The sequence below is a fragment of the Myxine glutinosa genome, chromosome 2 (assembly GCF_964187855.1).
Source record: "Myxine glutinosa chromosome 2, kmMyxGlut1.1, whole genome shotgun sequence".
In the NCBI taxonomy this organism is placed as follows: Eukaryota; Metazoa; Chordata; class Myxini; order Myxiniformes; family Myxinidae; genus Myxine; species Myxine glutinosa.
Genome location: NC_136262.1, coordinates 14693241 through 14707307, shown reverse-complemented (window position 1 = coordinate 14707307; position 14067 = coordinate 14693241). Strand labels below are relative to the sequence as shown.

The following is a 14067-nucleotide window of genomic DNA, read 5'->3' as shown; positions in this document are numbered from 1 at the left end:
CTTTGGTAGAAAACCTTGGAGAGAAAATCATTTGATTGGAAATACTTGGTAAATTTCAAATATATTTATAAACCTGAATTAGCTTGCATATCTATATAAAGAAAAGGATACTATTTGTATATATGCTTGTCTTTGTGTCCTTTCTCCTCATTCTCTCTCCTCTCTCCTTCCCTCTTTCCCTCTGCCTCTCTCTCCCTCTGCCTCCCCCCTCTCACTCTCTCCACCTCCCCTCCCCCCTCTCCCCCCCCTTTCCCTCTCTTCCTCTCCCTTCTCCCTCTCTCTCTCCCCTCCCCCTCTCTCCCTCCTCCCCTTTCCCTCTCTCCCCCCCCTCTCTCTGTCCCTCCTCCCCTCTCTCTCTCTCTCTCTCTCTCTCCCCCTTTCCCTCTCTCACTCTCCCCTCTCCCTCTCTGTCTCCCACTCCCTCTCTCTCCCCTCCCCCTCTCTGTCTCCCACTCCCTCTCTCTCCCCTCCCCCTCTCTCCCCCCCTTTCCCTCTCTTCCCCCCTTTCCCTCTCTTCCTCTCCCTTCTCCCTCTCTCTCCCCTCCCCCTCTCTCTCCCCTCCCCCTCTCTCCCTCCTCCCCTTTCCCTCTCTCCCCTCCCCCTCTCTCCCTCCTCCCCTTTCCCTCTTTCCCTCTCCCCCGCTCCCTCTCCCACTCTATCCCCCACTCTCTCTCTCTCTCTATCATTCTCTCTCCCCTCTCCCTCCCTCTCCCCTCTCCCTCCCTCTCTCCCTCCCGCCCTCCTCCCCCCTCTCACTCTCTCCACCTCCCCTCTCCCTCCCTACCTTTCTCTCTCGCTCCCCCCCCTCTCTCTGTCCCTCCCCCCCCCTCTCTCTCTCTCTCTCTCTCTCTCTCTCCTTTCCCTCTCTCCCTCTCTGTCTCCCTCTCCCTCTCTCTCCCCTCCCCCTCTCTGTCTCCCACTCCTTCTCTCTCCCCTCCCCTCTCTCCCTCCCCCCTTTCCCTCTCCCCCTCTCTCCCCTCCCCCTCTCTCCCTTCTCCCCTCCTCCTCTCTCCCTCCTCCCCTCCCCCTCTCTCCCTCCTCCCCTCCCCCTCTCTCCCTCCTCCCCTCCCCCTCTCTCCCTCTCCCCCGCTCCCTCTCCCCTCTCCCACTCTCTCCCCCGCTCTTTCTCTCTCTCACTCTCCCTTCCTCCCTCTCTCTGTTTCACCACTTAGCACCCCATCACCAAACTTTGTATGCACAATTAACTCTTTTACATTTCTGTGTACAACATCTAAAATTATATCCAATAACTCTTATTCAGTCCAGTCGAAAGTCAACCTTTGTCAAGGCGTCTGCCATGCTGGATGACATCATGGCATTCCTTTACGGGTATATCAGCTCGGTGGGTGCCACTTCCGGTCTCGCGTACAACAACTATTATTTGTGTGCAGGCGCGACACGGGAGCTCGGTTCAGCGCTGACGCGGATGTGTTTACGACACAGGAGTATCGAGTCGAAGTTCCGCCAGTTTTCTACGTAAGTCTGTTTGTGATCTGTTTTGCACGATGCAAGTTATTGTCTTTCCTGTTTAATATTTACCGACCTTTTGAACCAAACAATCTGTATTTTTAGCCGCGTCGCAGACGCTGCTCATAGAGTGCCCTCTGCTGTTGTTGTTGTTGTTCTTCTTGTTCTTCTTGTTCTTCTTCTTGCAGAGAAGACAAAACCTCAAAGCTCCACCCATTCTGGGAACCATAGCTCCACCCATTCTGGGAGAGCCTTCATATAAACAAATATCCACCATTTTATTAACTCGCATAGCTTTGAGGCCTGTTTTGTAGGCCCGTGGTGTCTTCCTCTCTCACACAGTTTTATTTCAAATCAAATTCGATATATCATTTCATTTTTCACAGTCGCTAACATAGTTTTAGACTCGGTTGAAAAAAAAACAGGAAGAAAATCCGATGAAAGTTGCCCTTTATAGAACGAAATGAATTCTCAAAGGCCTGTAACTTCAAGTCCATTGACATTTTTTTTTTTTATATCGCGGCATGGTCAGTCATACACCGCCCGAAATAAGAGACGGGAAAATGCCGAGATATATATATTTTGTTTAAATCGCGGCATGGTCAGTCATACACCGCCCAAAATAACAGACAGGAAAATGCCGAGATATATTAAAAATTCGTCCATTTGATGACAATCGTCACGATGAAATATTTAATTTATACGTCGTCACAATAATGTGGAGAGAGGAGCATAGCTTCGTTCACGTGTCGCCACACACGGGAAATTGCCGAGATATATTTTTTTTAAATCGCGGCATGGTCAGTCATACACCGCCTGAAATAACAGATGGGAAAATGCCGAGATATATTAAAAATTCGTCGCCACACACGGGAAATTGCCGAGATATATTTTCACTTTGCACAAAAATAACATCAAGTAATCGAATGAATAGGAATGTCCTGTGCCTATAACATCGACGTTATAGGCACAGCTGCATCTAGGCATTGTGTAACATCGACGCGGCTTTTGTTTTAATTAAAACTTTTTGTACTTGTTTTATGATAAGAAAACGATCAATTTTGCGGGGTGATTTGTGATTTCTTGGCTTTAGCCATAAAGTACTCTAATTGTGTGCCGGTGTTTGACCAGATCCCTGATGGAAAGTCTAATTACACCGTTGCAAGACAAGATTGAGGACTGGAAAAAAACAGCAACACAGCTGGACAAAGACCATGCCAAGGGTGAGGGTAATTGAGCTATATGAATGGAAGACTCACTGGCATTGCATGTCCAGAGTTTGTGGCCTGTTTCAGAAGCCTCTACACATATAACATGTGGACAAAATGTAAGGAGCCAACAATTGTCTCTTTTATTTATTTATTGTTACACGGTACAGACTTCAAGCGTGCTCGGCAAGAAATCAAGAAAAAGTCATCAGATACACTGAAGCTGCAGAAGAAAGTGAGGAAAGGTGAGGGGTGGGCTGTCGGTGCAATGTAAACTTTTCATGTTTTTTTGTTGGTTTGTGCAATTCTGACGACAAGCTAAGAACCCGTCTGTGAGGACAGGTTAATTCCCCCAGAATCTGAAGAAAAAGGACACTTTTCAACTCATCCTTTGCGTTTTCCGAGCACAATCTATATTTCCGAGCACGAGCACGTTTCTGAGCTCTAGCTGCCTTATTGCCCAATGCCGAGGGCATCAGCAGCAAATTTGATTGGTCAAGATGCCGTAAAATGGCGTAATATTTTGTACTGCTAAACTCGAGATTTTTGGAAGAGCAAACAAGGTGATGTGTGTTCTATAGAGTTCAAGTATATAATTCAATTGAAATAAAATTAAGCTTTTAAATGTTGTAGAAAAAAAGAAACTTTTTTCTGAGGCGTGCTGCCGTTGATACACCGTCTTTTACACCAACCTATTGACCTTGTTACATTAGTTCTTCGTGCCTGTGGTTTGTGTCCTTTATGATGTCCTTAAAAACAGCAAGTTTCCTGTTTGGAATTATTTTCAATTTTGTTTGACTGCCAGACAGGTAGACGGACTGAACAGATTACCTTACTTTTTTGTGCGCATGCTCACTCAGGGTGAGATTCCGTACAATTTGCCAAATTTAGAGCCAAAGCACTGCTAAACTGCACGTTTGTGTACAGATTCATGTTCTGATTTGTGTTCTCCAGTGTTCAAAATATATAATTCGACTTAAATTAAGTACGTCCTCGATCACAGACTGACACCTTTAGACAGACAGACAGACAGAGTGAATCTATTGCTTAGCCCCACTTTTCGTTCCGCATATGGGGTAATTACAGATGGCTTTTTTCCCCGAGAATTACGGACGGGTACCTTCTCCCAGAATTGAGGACGGGTACCTTCCCCCAGAATTGCGGACGGGTTCCTTCCCCCAGAGTTACGGACGGGTTCCTTCCCCCAGAGTTACGGACGGGTTCCTTCCCCCAGAGTTACGGACGGGTTCCTTCCCCCAGAGTTACGGACGGGTTCCTTCCCCCGGAGTTACGGACGGGTTCCTTCCCCCGGAGTTACGGACGGGTTCCTTCCCCCGGAGTTACGGACGGGTTCCTTCCCCCGGAGTTACGGACGGGTTCCTTCCCCCGGAATTACGGACGGGTTCCTTCCCCCGGAGTTACGGACGGGTTCCTTCCCTCGGAGTTACGGACGGGTTCCTTCCCCCGGAGTTACGGACGGGTTCCTTCCCCCGGAGTTACGGACGGGTTCCTTCCCCCAGAATTACGGACGGGTTCCTTCCCCCGGAGTTACGGACGGGTTCCTTCCCCCGGAGTTACGGACGGGTTCCTTCCCTCGGAGTTACGGACGGGTTCCTTCCCCCGGAGTTACGGACGGGTTCCTTCCCCCGGAGTTACGGACGGGTTCCTTCCCCCAGAATTACGGACGGGTTCCTTCCCCCAGAATTACGGACGGGTTCCTTCCCCCGGAATTACGGACGGGTTCCTTCCCCCGGAGTTACGGACGGGTTCCTTCCCCCGGAATTACGGACGGGTTCCTTCCCCCAGAATTACGGACGGGTTCCTTCCCCCAGAATTACGGACGGGTTCCTTCCCCCAGAATTACGGACGGGTTCCTTCCCCCAGAGTTACGGACGGGTTCCTTCCCCCAGAGTTACGGACGGGTTCCTTCCCCCGGAGTTACGGACGGGTTCCTTCCCCCGGAGTTACGGACGGGTTCCTTCCCCCGGAGTTACGGACGGGTTCCTTCCCCCGGAGTTACGGACGGGTTCCTTCCCCCGGAGTTACGGACGGGTTCCTTCCCCCGGAGTTACGGACGGGTTCCTTCCCCCGGAGTTACGGACGGGTTCCTTCCCCCGGAGTTACGGACGGGTTCCTTCCCCCGGAGTTACGGACGGGTTCCTTCCCCCGGAGTTACGGACGGGTTCCTTCCCCCGGAGTTACGGACGGGTTCCTTCCCCCGGAGTTACGGACGGGTTCCTTCCCCCGGAGTTACGGACGGGTTCCTTCCCCCGGAGTTACGGACGGGTTCCTTCCCCCGGAGTTACGGACGGGTTCCTTCCCCCGGAGTTACGGACGGGTTCCTTCCCCCGGAGTTACGGACGGGTTCCTTCCCCCGGAGTTACGGACGGGTTCCTTCCCCCGGAGTTACGGACGGGTTCCTTCCCCCGGAGTTACGGACGGGTTCCTTCCCCCGGAGTTACGGACGGGTTCCTTCCCCCGGAGTTACGGACGGGTTCCTTCCCCCGGAGTTACGGACGGGTTCCTTCCCCCGGAGTTACGGACGGGTTCCTTCCCCCGGAGTTACGGACGGGTTACTTCCCCCGGAGTTACGGACGGGTTCCTTCCCCCGGAGTTACGGACGGGTTCCTTCCCCCGGAGTTACGGACGGGTTCCTTCCCCCGGAGTTACGGACGGGTTCCTTCCCCCGGAGTTACGGACGGGTTCCTTCCCCCGGAGTTACGGACGGGTTCCTTCCCCCGGAGTTACGGACGGGTTCCTTCCCCCGGAGTTACGGACGGGTTCCTTCCCCCGGAGTTACGGACGGGTTCCTTCCCCCGGAGTTACGGACGGGTTCCTTCCCCCGGAGTTACGGACGGGTTCCTTCCCCCGGAGTTACGGACGGGTTCCTTCCCCCGGAGTTACGGACGGGTTCCTTCCCCCGGAGTTACGGACGGGTTCCTTCCCCCGGAATTACGGACGGGTTCCTTCCCCCGGAATTACGGACGGGTTCCTTCCCCCGGAATTACGGACGGGTTCCTTCCCCCGGAATTACGGACGGGTTTCTCCCCCCGGAATTACGGACGGGTTCCTCCCCCCGGAATTACGGACGGGTTCCTCCCCCCGGAATTACGGACGGGTTCCTTCCCCCGGAATTACGGACGGCTTAATTCCCCCGGAATTATGGACGGTTTCTTCCTCTAGAAATACGGCCTGATTAATTCTTTCAGCATTAACCATGGGTTCCTTCCTCTGGAATTTGATGGGTTTCTTCCTCTGGAATTAGACGGCTTAATTTCCCCCAGAATTATGGACGGTTTCTTCCTCTAGAAATACAGCCAGATTAATTATTTCAGCATTAACCATGGGTTCCTTCCTCTGGAATTAGATGGGTTCCTTCCTCTGGAATTAGACGGCTTAATTCCCCCAGAATTACGGACGGTTTCTTCCTCTAGAAATACAGCCGGATTAATTCTGTCAGCATTAACGATGGGTTTCTTCCACGAGAATTATGGACGGGTTCCGTCCTTCCACAGCTGTGATCCAAGCCTTCCCAGCTCTTGCACAGCTGTACTCCGAACCTTCCTGCCTGTTATCATGAACACATTGTGGAAATTTGTGATGTTAACTCTCAGTGTTGGGAAGTGTCAGAAATTCGAAATTGGTACTAACAAGAACACACCTGAGAGTTCGGGTGTGAAGAAGCAAATAATAATTGTAGGTTGCCATGCGTCATCTTGACACTTGCTCACACCAAGCTGCTGCACAAAAATATAGTTTTGTTTTCATCTTGGTGTTGGACCCCAATGACTGTTGTTCTATAACAGTTGACTCCAAATTATCCTTTTGCATGTTGGACAGTGGATAACATCTCCCCTCGCTGTGCAGTCATCTGTCCTTGAACAAAATGTCCCAGTGAGACCCCATTGTAAATTCTGCTTGGATTGGGGAAGACAATGTTTCGTAAATGAATCCATGAATATGGTTCACCATTGAAAGTAAATTATGGAAATATTCATTTCGCAAATGTTTAGCTGCTATATGGTAGGTTTGGGTCTGCTCCTTATGAACACACTGCCCTCCAGAAGGTAAAAGAGCCGGCCCATCAACATACTTTGATCTTTCTTTTCAAACTCCAACAAACCAGACTCAGTGGTGTGATGGTGAGAGCATCCACATAAGTCTGGGAGGTTGGCAGATAAAAATGGTACGTACTGCTTCCCTACTTGATGCTCTTAATTCATAAAACCATCGAGCATGGCCAACCATAGGCTGGCAATCATTGTGCAGGATTGATGGGCCGAATGGCCTCCTTCATTGAAATTCCGTGTAAGGGAACTCATTAAAAAGCCTAATGGGCATCCTCCATCGACTGGGGTCCTATCCACCTACAAGGCCTTCATTCGCAGCTTGATGGAGTACTGATTTCCCCTCTGGGATGGCTCTCCTGCCTCGCACCTTGTGCAGCTTGATGCTGTGGAAACCAAGGCCTTCAAGGGCATTGCAATCTCCTGCACTGAAGCTATCACTTTGTCATCGCAGACAGGTCAGTGGTCTCTGTCTTCTACCGCTTTCTGGTCTTGCACCCTCTACTCTTTCCATGCTTTGTCCCCCCTAATCCTCCCCCCCTCTCCCCACAGTTATCTGCAGGGCACACACAGTTCACCATTAACCCCCTTCTGGTAAAACTACCTAAATCCAGGATCACTGCTCACCTCGACTCATTTGTTCCCTTTTTCCCCCACCTGTGGAACCAACTTCCACTATTCAATATCATTCTTCCCTCCAGTTCTTCAAGACAGCTGTTTGCCACCATCTCAGTACATCCCCAATCCAAAACCATGATCTTTTCTACCCCCGTAAACCATCTCCACCTACATCAATGCGCACTTCCAAATTCCAGTTTTTCCTTCGTGAGGGAAAGAAAGATAAAGAAATGGGGAGTCAGAAGGAGGAGCTCCCTGCCAAACTTATCTATGGACCTTCCGCTGTACATTTTGGGGAGTATGTGTGGTTTGCATGTTTGTAAATCTTGAGGAATTAGGATGAAAAGTAGAAATAACAACAACAAAGTATTTAATGCACGTTTCAAAAATAGTACGATTCTACATAACAGGGGTATGCCTCTGAACGTTTAAATGGTTGTAGTATCGTTTTGAATCCGACTACGGTGGCCAATTTTTGCGAACATAACGAAGCACCTATCTTGATCACTTGAGCCACCAAAGGTGGATGGATGTTATGTTTTCACCCCTGTCTGTCTGTTTGTCTGTTTGTTTTTGAACAAAATATCTCAAAAGGTTGTTGACGGATTCGGACGAAATTTGGCAGAGATGTAGCGTATATGACAAGGACGAAATGTTTAGATTTTGGTGAAGATCCAGATTCAGATCCGGCTCGTACAATTTTTGAAGTGATTCTTCACCATTGGGAGATAGGGCCAAAAACGAAACATGGCAGGATATCTCAAAAAGTTGTGGACGGATGTATTTCTCATTTGGACGAAAATTGGTGGAGAGATTGTGTGTGTGTGATCAGGACTAATCGATTCGATTTTGGTGAAGATCTGAATGTCGATTCGGATACGATAATTATTTAATTTCTAAGTGATTCTTATCTATCTATAATTCCAGTAATCTCTGTGTGTCTGTCTGTCTGTCTGTATGCGACCGCTGTTTCTCGACAACTACCGGTCCGATATACTTGAAACTTGCCAGGTATATTGCTGGGGACCCGAGGATGTGCCTTTTCAAGGTTTGAAATTAATCGGACAAGTGGTTCCCAAGGTATGGTCACCGTACTCGCAAGCCGTTCGCTTTGGCTTTGCGAATGGACCAAACCATTTCATGTAAATAGAGGGGGGGGATAGTCACCGTACTCGCAAGCCGTTCGCTTTGGCTTTGCGAATGGACCAAACCATTTCATGTAAATAGAGGGGGGGGATAGTCACCGTACTCGCAAGCCGTTCGCTTTGGCTTTGCGAATGGACCAAACCATTTCATGTAAATAGAGGGGGGGGGGGGGGGATAGTCACCGTACTCGCAAGCCGTTCGCTTTGGCTTTGCGAATGGACCAAACCATTTCATGTAAATAGAGGGGGGGGGGATAGTCACCGTACTCGCAAGCCGTTCGCTTTGGCTTTGCGAATGGACCAAACCATTTCATGTAAATAGAGGGGGGGGGGATATAATTTTAGATATATATATAGTACGGGCACGCCCTAGTCCATTTAAAAGCGATAAAGCGAGATATAACATGATATTTAAACAAGTTAGGGATGACTTATGACAAAACTAGGTGGATGAGTTGGTAAGGTGACAAGAACAAGCCGATTAGATTTTGGTTCAGGTCCGAATCCAGATCCGGCCCATCATTGGGATACAAAACAAACTGTTCAGCCTGGCGGAGGCATGCGCTCTACCGAGTGCCGCGAGCAGCTAGGCGAGCAGCTTGTAAAATGGTTGATATGAAACGGTTGGCTTGGCAGGCGATAGCAAGCCGCTTGCTAATAGAACACACACCAGATCTAGGTTAGAACGAGACCCACCTGTATCATAGGATGGAAAATGCTTTAGTTCTCTTGACTTGGAGAGTATGCATTTTGAGCATTCACATTAACCTCATACGGTTTGTCTTCCCATCATGTTTTTGATTGATTTTCTTTCTTTTTCATTTTCGATCTCTGCACTCTAAAGTTGTATTAGTACTTTTTCTGACCACTCACATTCATTCTTGGAGAAAACAACGTTGATGAAGCAAGATGACCTTGCGCTAAAAGACTGGGATTCGTTATTCTTCATTTGAAATTGTTTGTATAAAATGTTGTTCCTGTAAATTTTATATCAATGTTCCAAGTTATATTTGGTGGTTATCAACTTAATTGTGCTTTATGTAAAGTGGTTCGATTGAATAAGAGATACAATCTTTGTTTTTTTTGATCCATGCTTCCATTCAGGAGATCAGCCTCGAAGTATAAATGTGATAACCTGTGATCTAATTGTTTTAGGGTATGATGCATCCATCATTGTTTGCACAGGTTGAAGTGTAGACACACAAGTGTTTTATTTTATTTTATAGCAGCACACAATAAAACTGGTGGAGAATATTCCCTCATACCTATTGTAGCAAGTGCTTCTTCATCTTTTGTATGCAGCACAAGGTTGCGGGGTAGCATCATTGGCTGAGGGTGCTGATGCAGTGCCCTCTGCAGGTTAGGGGCAGGAATTTGGAATTTGTTCATGGTGCCAGCGATATGGCTTGCCTACTCTTCGCAAAGGATATCGTAGGATAGTTAATGTCCACCATCTAATGCTGGCAGACAGCGCACCAGTTTAACATCTTTCTGAGGGATGGCACACACGTTGATGAATCACCCTACCTGTGAAACACCAAGGTGATCGAGCAAGTTTACAGCTGGGCCGAGATTCGAACCCAGGCTAGACAGCTTAGAGGCGTGCCTGTCTCTAGGCCATCCTGCCAGCCAAGCAAGTGCTGATTATATAGGTAACCACAAACAAAAAATTTGGCTGGCCTAGCATACTGGTATGCACTGGGTAACTCTTCCAGAAATATAAGTAATACCATGGAATATTTAATGTCCCATCCTAAAACTTTTAGAAAGCATTAGATATTCCGCTGTTTCGATGTGGGAATGCCCATTTGCTTCTCTGGGTGGGAGGATGGTGCGAGTAAGGATGGGACAGAGTTGGAAGGGGGAGGTTGAGACTTTTTTTGTTGAGTTGTCAGAATTTCGTGTGTGTGTGTGTGTGTGTGTGTGTGTGTGTGTGTGTGTGTGTGTGTGTGTGTGTGTGTGTGTGTGTGTGTGTGTGTGTGTGTGTGTGTGTGTGTGTGTGCGTGTGTGTGTGTGTCACAATCACCCTATGGTAATGTGTGTGTCACAATCACCCTATGGTAATGTGTGTGTCACAATCACCCTATGGTAATGTGTGTGTCATAATCACCCTATGGTAATGTGTGTGTCACAATCACCCTATGGTAATGTGCTAGTTTTGTTCAAAGGGACATACAAAGACTTTACATGTTTTTACTTTTGTTTTTATTCTTTAATAAGTAATTCAAACAGCAAACAGCAAGTAAGTAATTCATCCAAACATATTGTGCACGTATCATTGTGGCGTCTCAACTCATGAAACTAGGACACTCTTCGACGTCACGACGTCGACTGATATGCCTCCGCCCACATTATTACATCATTATAATACTTGTACCAAGTTTGCTTTAAATCCATTCAGCTGTTCTCAAATTATCACATTTTAACCTGACATGACCTATGACCTTTGACCTATGGACCCCAAAATTTTATCGGTTCATGTTTACATCATTATACATACCTGTACCAAGTTTTAATTTAAATTCCTTCAGTCGTTCACAAGTTATCACATTTTTACCCGACATTACCTCTGACCTTTGACCTCGGGACCCCAAAATCGAATCGGTTAATCTTTATATAATTATACACATCTGTACCAAGATTGAATTAGATCCCTTTGGCCGTTCTCAAGTTATAGACCTATAACAGACTTTGACCTTTGAGCTATTGGTCCCAAATTATAATCAGTTAACCTTTACATCATTATACATACCTGTACCCATTTTGAATTAGATCACTTCAGCCGTTCTTAAGTTATAAACATATTACATACTTTGACCTTTGACCTCTTGACCCCAAAATCTAATCAGTTAATCTTTACATCATGCTACATAAGTGTACACAATTTGGTCAGAATCCCATTACTGATTCACAAGTTATCGCGGTAACAGGATTTTTACCTAACATGACCTTTTAGCTCTGGCATTTGACCTTTGACCTCGTGACCCCGAAATCTAATCATTTCATCTTTACCTCATTATACATACCTGCACCAAGTTTGACTAAGAACCCTTCAGCCATTCTCAAGTTATCGCGGCAACGAAAACCTATCACGGAAGGACCGACAGCCAGACGGACAACCTGAAAACATAATGCCTCCGGCGGCGACTTCGTCGGCGGAGACATCAAATGGCATATTGAGCAAGTTTCACGTTGGATTGATTATTTCCCAACCAGAGTATGTCCATCACTGATGTCACCAAGTTTCTTTCTTTTGTTTTACCTCAAATCAATTTTATTAAAATAATTTCTTTTATTTGATGATTTGTAACATTTCAAACTTCATAGTTTTTTTTAAACCAGAGAATCCTTTGATTCAATGATAAAAGACATGGATGGTGGTTTTTCTAAGTGATCATCAATGGCCGTACTCCATGCTAGAATTGTCTTAGGGCAGAATTATCTCGTAGCGCTTTGCATTCATGCCAGAGTTCAATTTTCATCTCATGAGACCACATAATCTTTTCCTTCATGCTCTCAGAGCCTTTCACGTGCCTTTGTTCAAATTCCAGGTGTGCTGTCATGTGCCTTTTTCTCAAGAGTGGCTTCCGTTTGGCCACTCTCCCATAAAGCCTAAATTTGTGAAGTGCTGCAGAGACTGTTGTCCTTCCGGCAGGTTGTCCAATCTCAGGCAAGCAACTCTGTAGTTCTGTCAAAGTGGTCATTGGGTTCTTGATCACCTCCCTGACCAAGGTCCTTCTTGCCCAGTTGCTCAGTTTGGTCGGATGGCCAGCTCTCGGAAGACTCTGAGTAGTTCCATCTTCTTTCAATTTCCTAATGAAGGAGCTCACTGTGCTCTTGGGAACTTTCAACACTCTGCAAATTGTATTATACCGTTCCCCAGATCTACGCCTCCTCACAATTCTATCTCGGAGTTATACGGACAGTTCCTTGGACTTCATGGTAGAGTTTCTGCTCTGACGAGCACTGTCAACTGTGGGACCTTATATAGAAAGGTGTTTCTTTCTAAATCGTGTCCAATCAATTAGCCACAGGTGGACTCCAATCAAGTTGTGGGCGACACACGTGCACACACACAATAACGGAGGTGGATACTTTGTGACCTGGTCCACCTCCTGAAACACGCACGTGCACACACGCATATATGCATGCACACACAGAATAGAGGTGGATACTTTGAAACCTGGTACATCTCCATTCCACCTCCTGAAATCCGCATATGGAGATAACAACCAACGACACACACGGCCACTTCTCCTTTTTGTAATAGATTGACAGGCCAGTTCTGCTACACCTTTTTCTGAAGTCGTTTTTCTTTTTAAAAACTTTGGAGTACACTTATAAACCATATGTTAAATTGACATGTTTAATCAAGCTGACAGTTAATTTTGACAAAGGTAATGTTGCTTCTGTTATGGAGTCCTCTACAATCCCCTGGTCTCGGTAACCTCCGAACTACGAGAGGAGCCCCGGCAGAAAGATATATTACCCTGTGTTGGAAATCAATAGTGAAACCACACCAATGATTAAAAATGAACAAAAGTGTATTAGAAATCACACACAAGAATAACGGTATAACAGATGGCCATTTAAGAGTGCACTCTATATATCTCTTATATAAAGTCAAATAACTCACTGCTCCCAACGAGTGAAAAGGACACTCCTCAATGTCTCTATGACTTTTCCCAAGGCGAATGGGATTCGCTCCAGCGGTCGATGGAACGAAATCCGGTCGAAGCCCGAATCTCGCTCTCCAGTCGATATCCGAAGCGGGTACAGTGGGCAAGGGTGCTGTTCCCGCCAAACTGTACAACGGCGCCCTCCAGAGGCGCACCTTCACCGCTCACTCAGCAAACCGCAACGTAATTGGAGACAAAGCGGTCGCACCCACTCATCCCCGACAGACGGTAGGATGTTGGGGTGAAGATGACACGAAGCAAACCTTCACAGGTGTCCGAAGCACGGGGTTCAAGATGGTCGGCGGCTCTAGCTTGAGCCGATGCGACGAGACGAGGATTCGTCGGAATCTCAGTGCCCCAAATCTGTCTTCACAGATTTCTCCACTCCAGCGAATATTCTTATCGCCGGATGTCCCTTCCAGGAACTCAAAATCCCCTCGCGGCTGTCGGTAAACCTTGCTCGTTACGGAGCGCTGACGTCACGCGTCCTCTCCGACTTTGCTCGCGCTGCTTCTTCCTCTTCACCTTCTCGTTCGGCTTCCTGTATCATTTTAAGCTAGCCTTTTTAACTTTTAATAACTGTTCATAAACAATAAACCTTAGAAAGACAATAATAGTACATAGAATCCGAAATCTTTCAAGTGGAGGAAAACCACAATAACGGAAGTTACGAATCCGTAACACTTCGTCAATTGTTTTCTCTGGTGCCTTCAAAAATAATGTTTATATATATTTCCCAAAGCAATTGCAGGCATTTCTCACTTGATAATTTCCTTCTAAATATGAAGCACTTTTTCAGTTGATTCATTGAATGAGTGATTGATTGAAGAATAAGCAACAATGCCATGCAGAATTGGCTCTCATAAAAATTCTGCTCATAATT

The 14067-nt window shown here is 47.0% G+C and overlaps 1 protein-coding gene across 2 annotated transcripts in view; it reads left to right on the top strand.

The window, feature by feature from the left end:
- LOC137422025 (protein MTSS 2) overlaps window positions 1-14067 on the top strand; it is a 111250-nt gene that overhangs the window by 52548 nt on the left and 44635 nt on the right. For both annotated transcript variants that reach the window (XM_068108703.2, XM_068108701.2), the window contains exons 4-6: window positions 1392-1476; window positions 2599-2690; window positions 2846-2920. In XM_068108703.2, the coding sequence (XP_067964804.2) occupies window positions 1392-1476; window positions 2599-2690; window positions 2846-2920 (252 nt within the window). The remainder of the gene's footprint in view (window positions 1-1391; window positions 1477-2598; window positions 2691-2845; window positions 2921-14067) is intronic.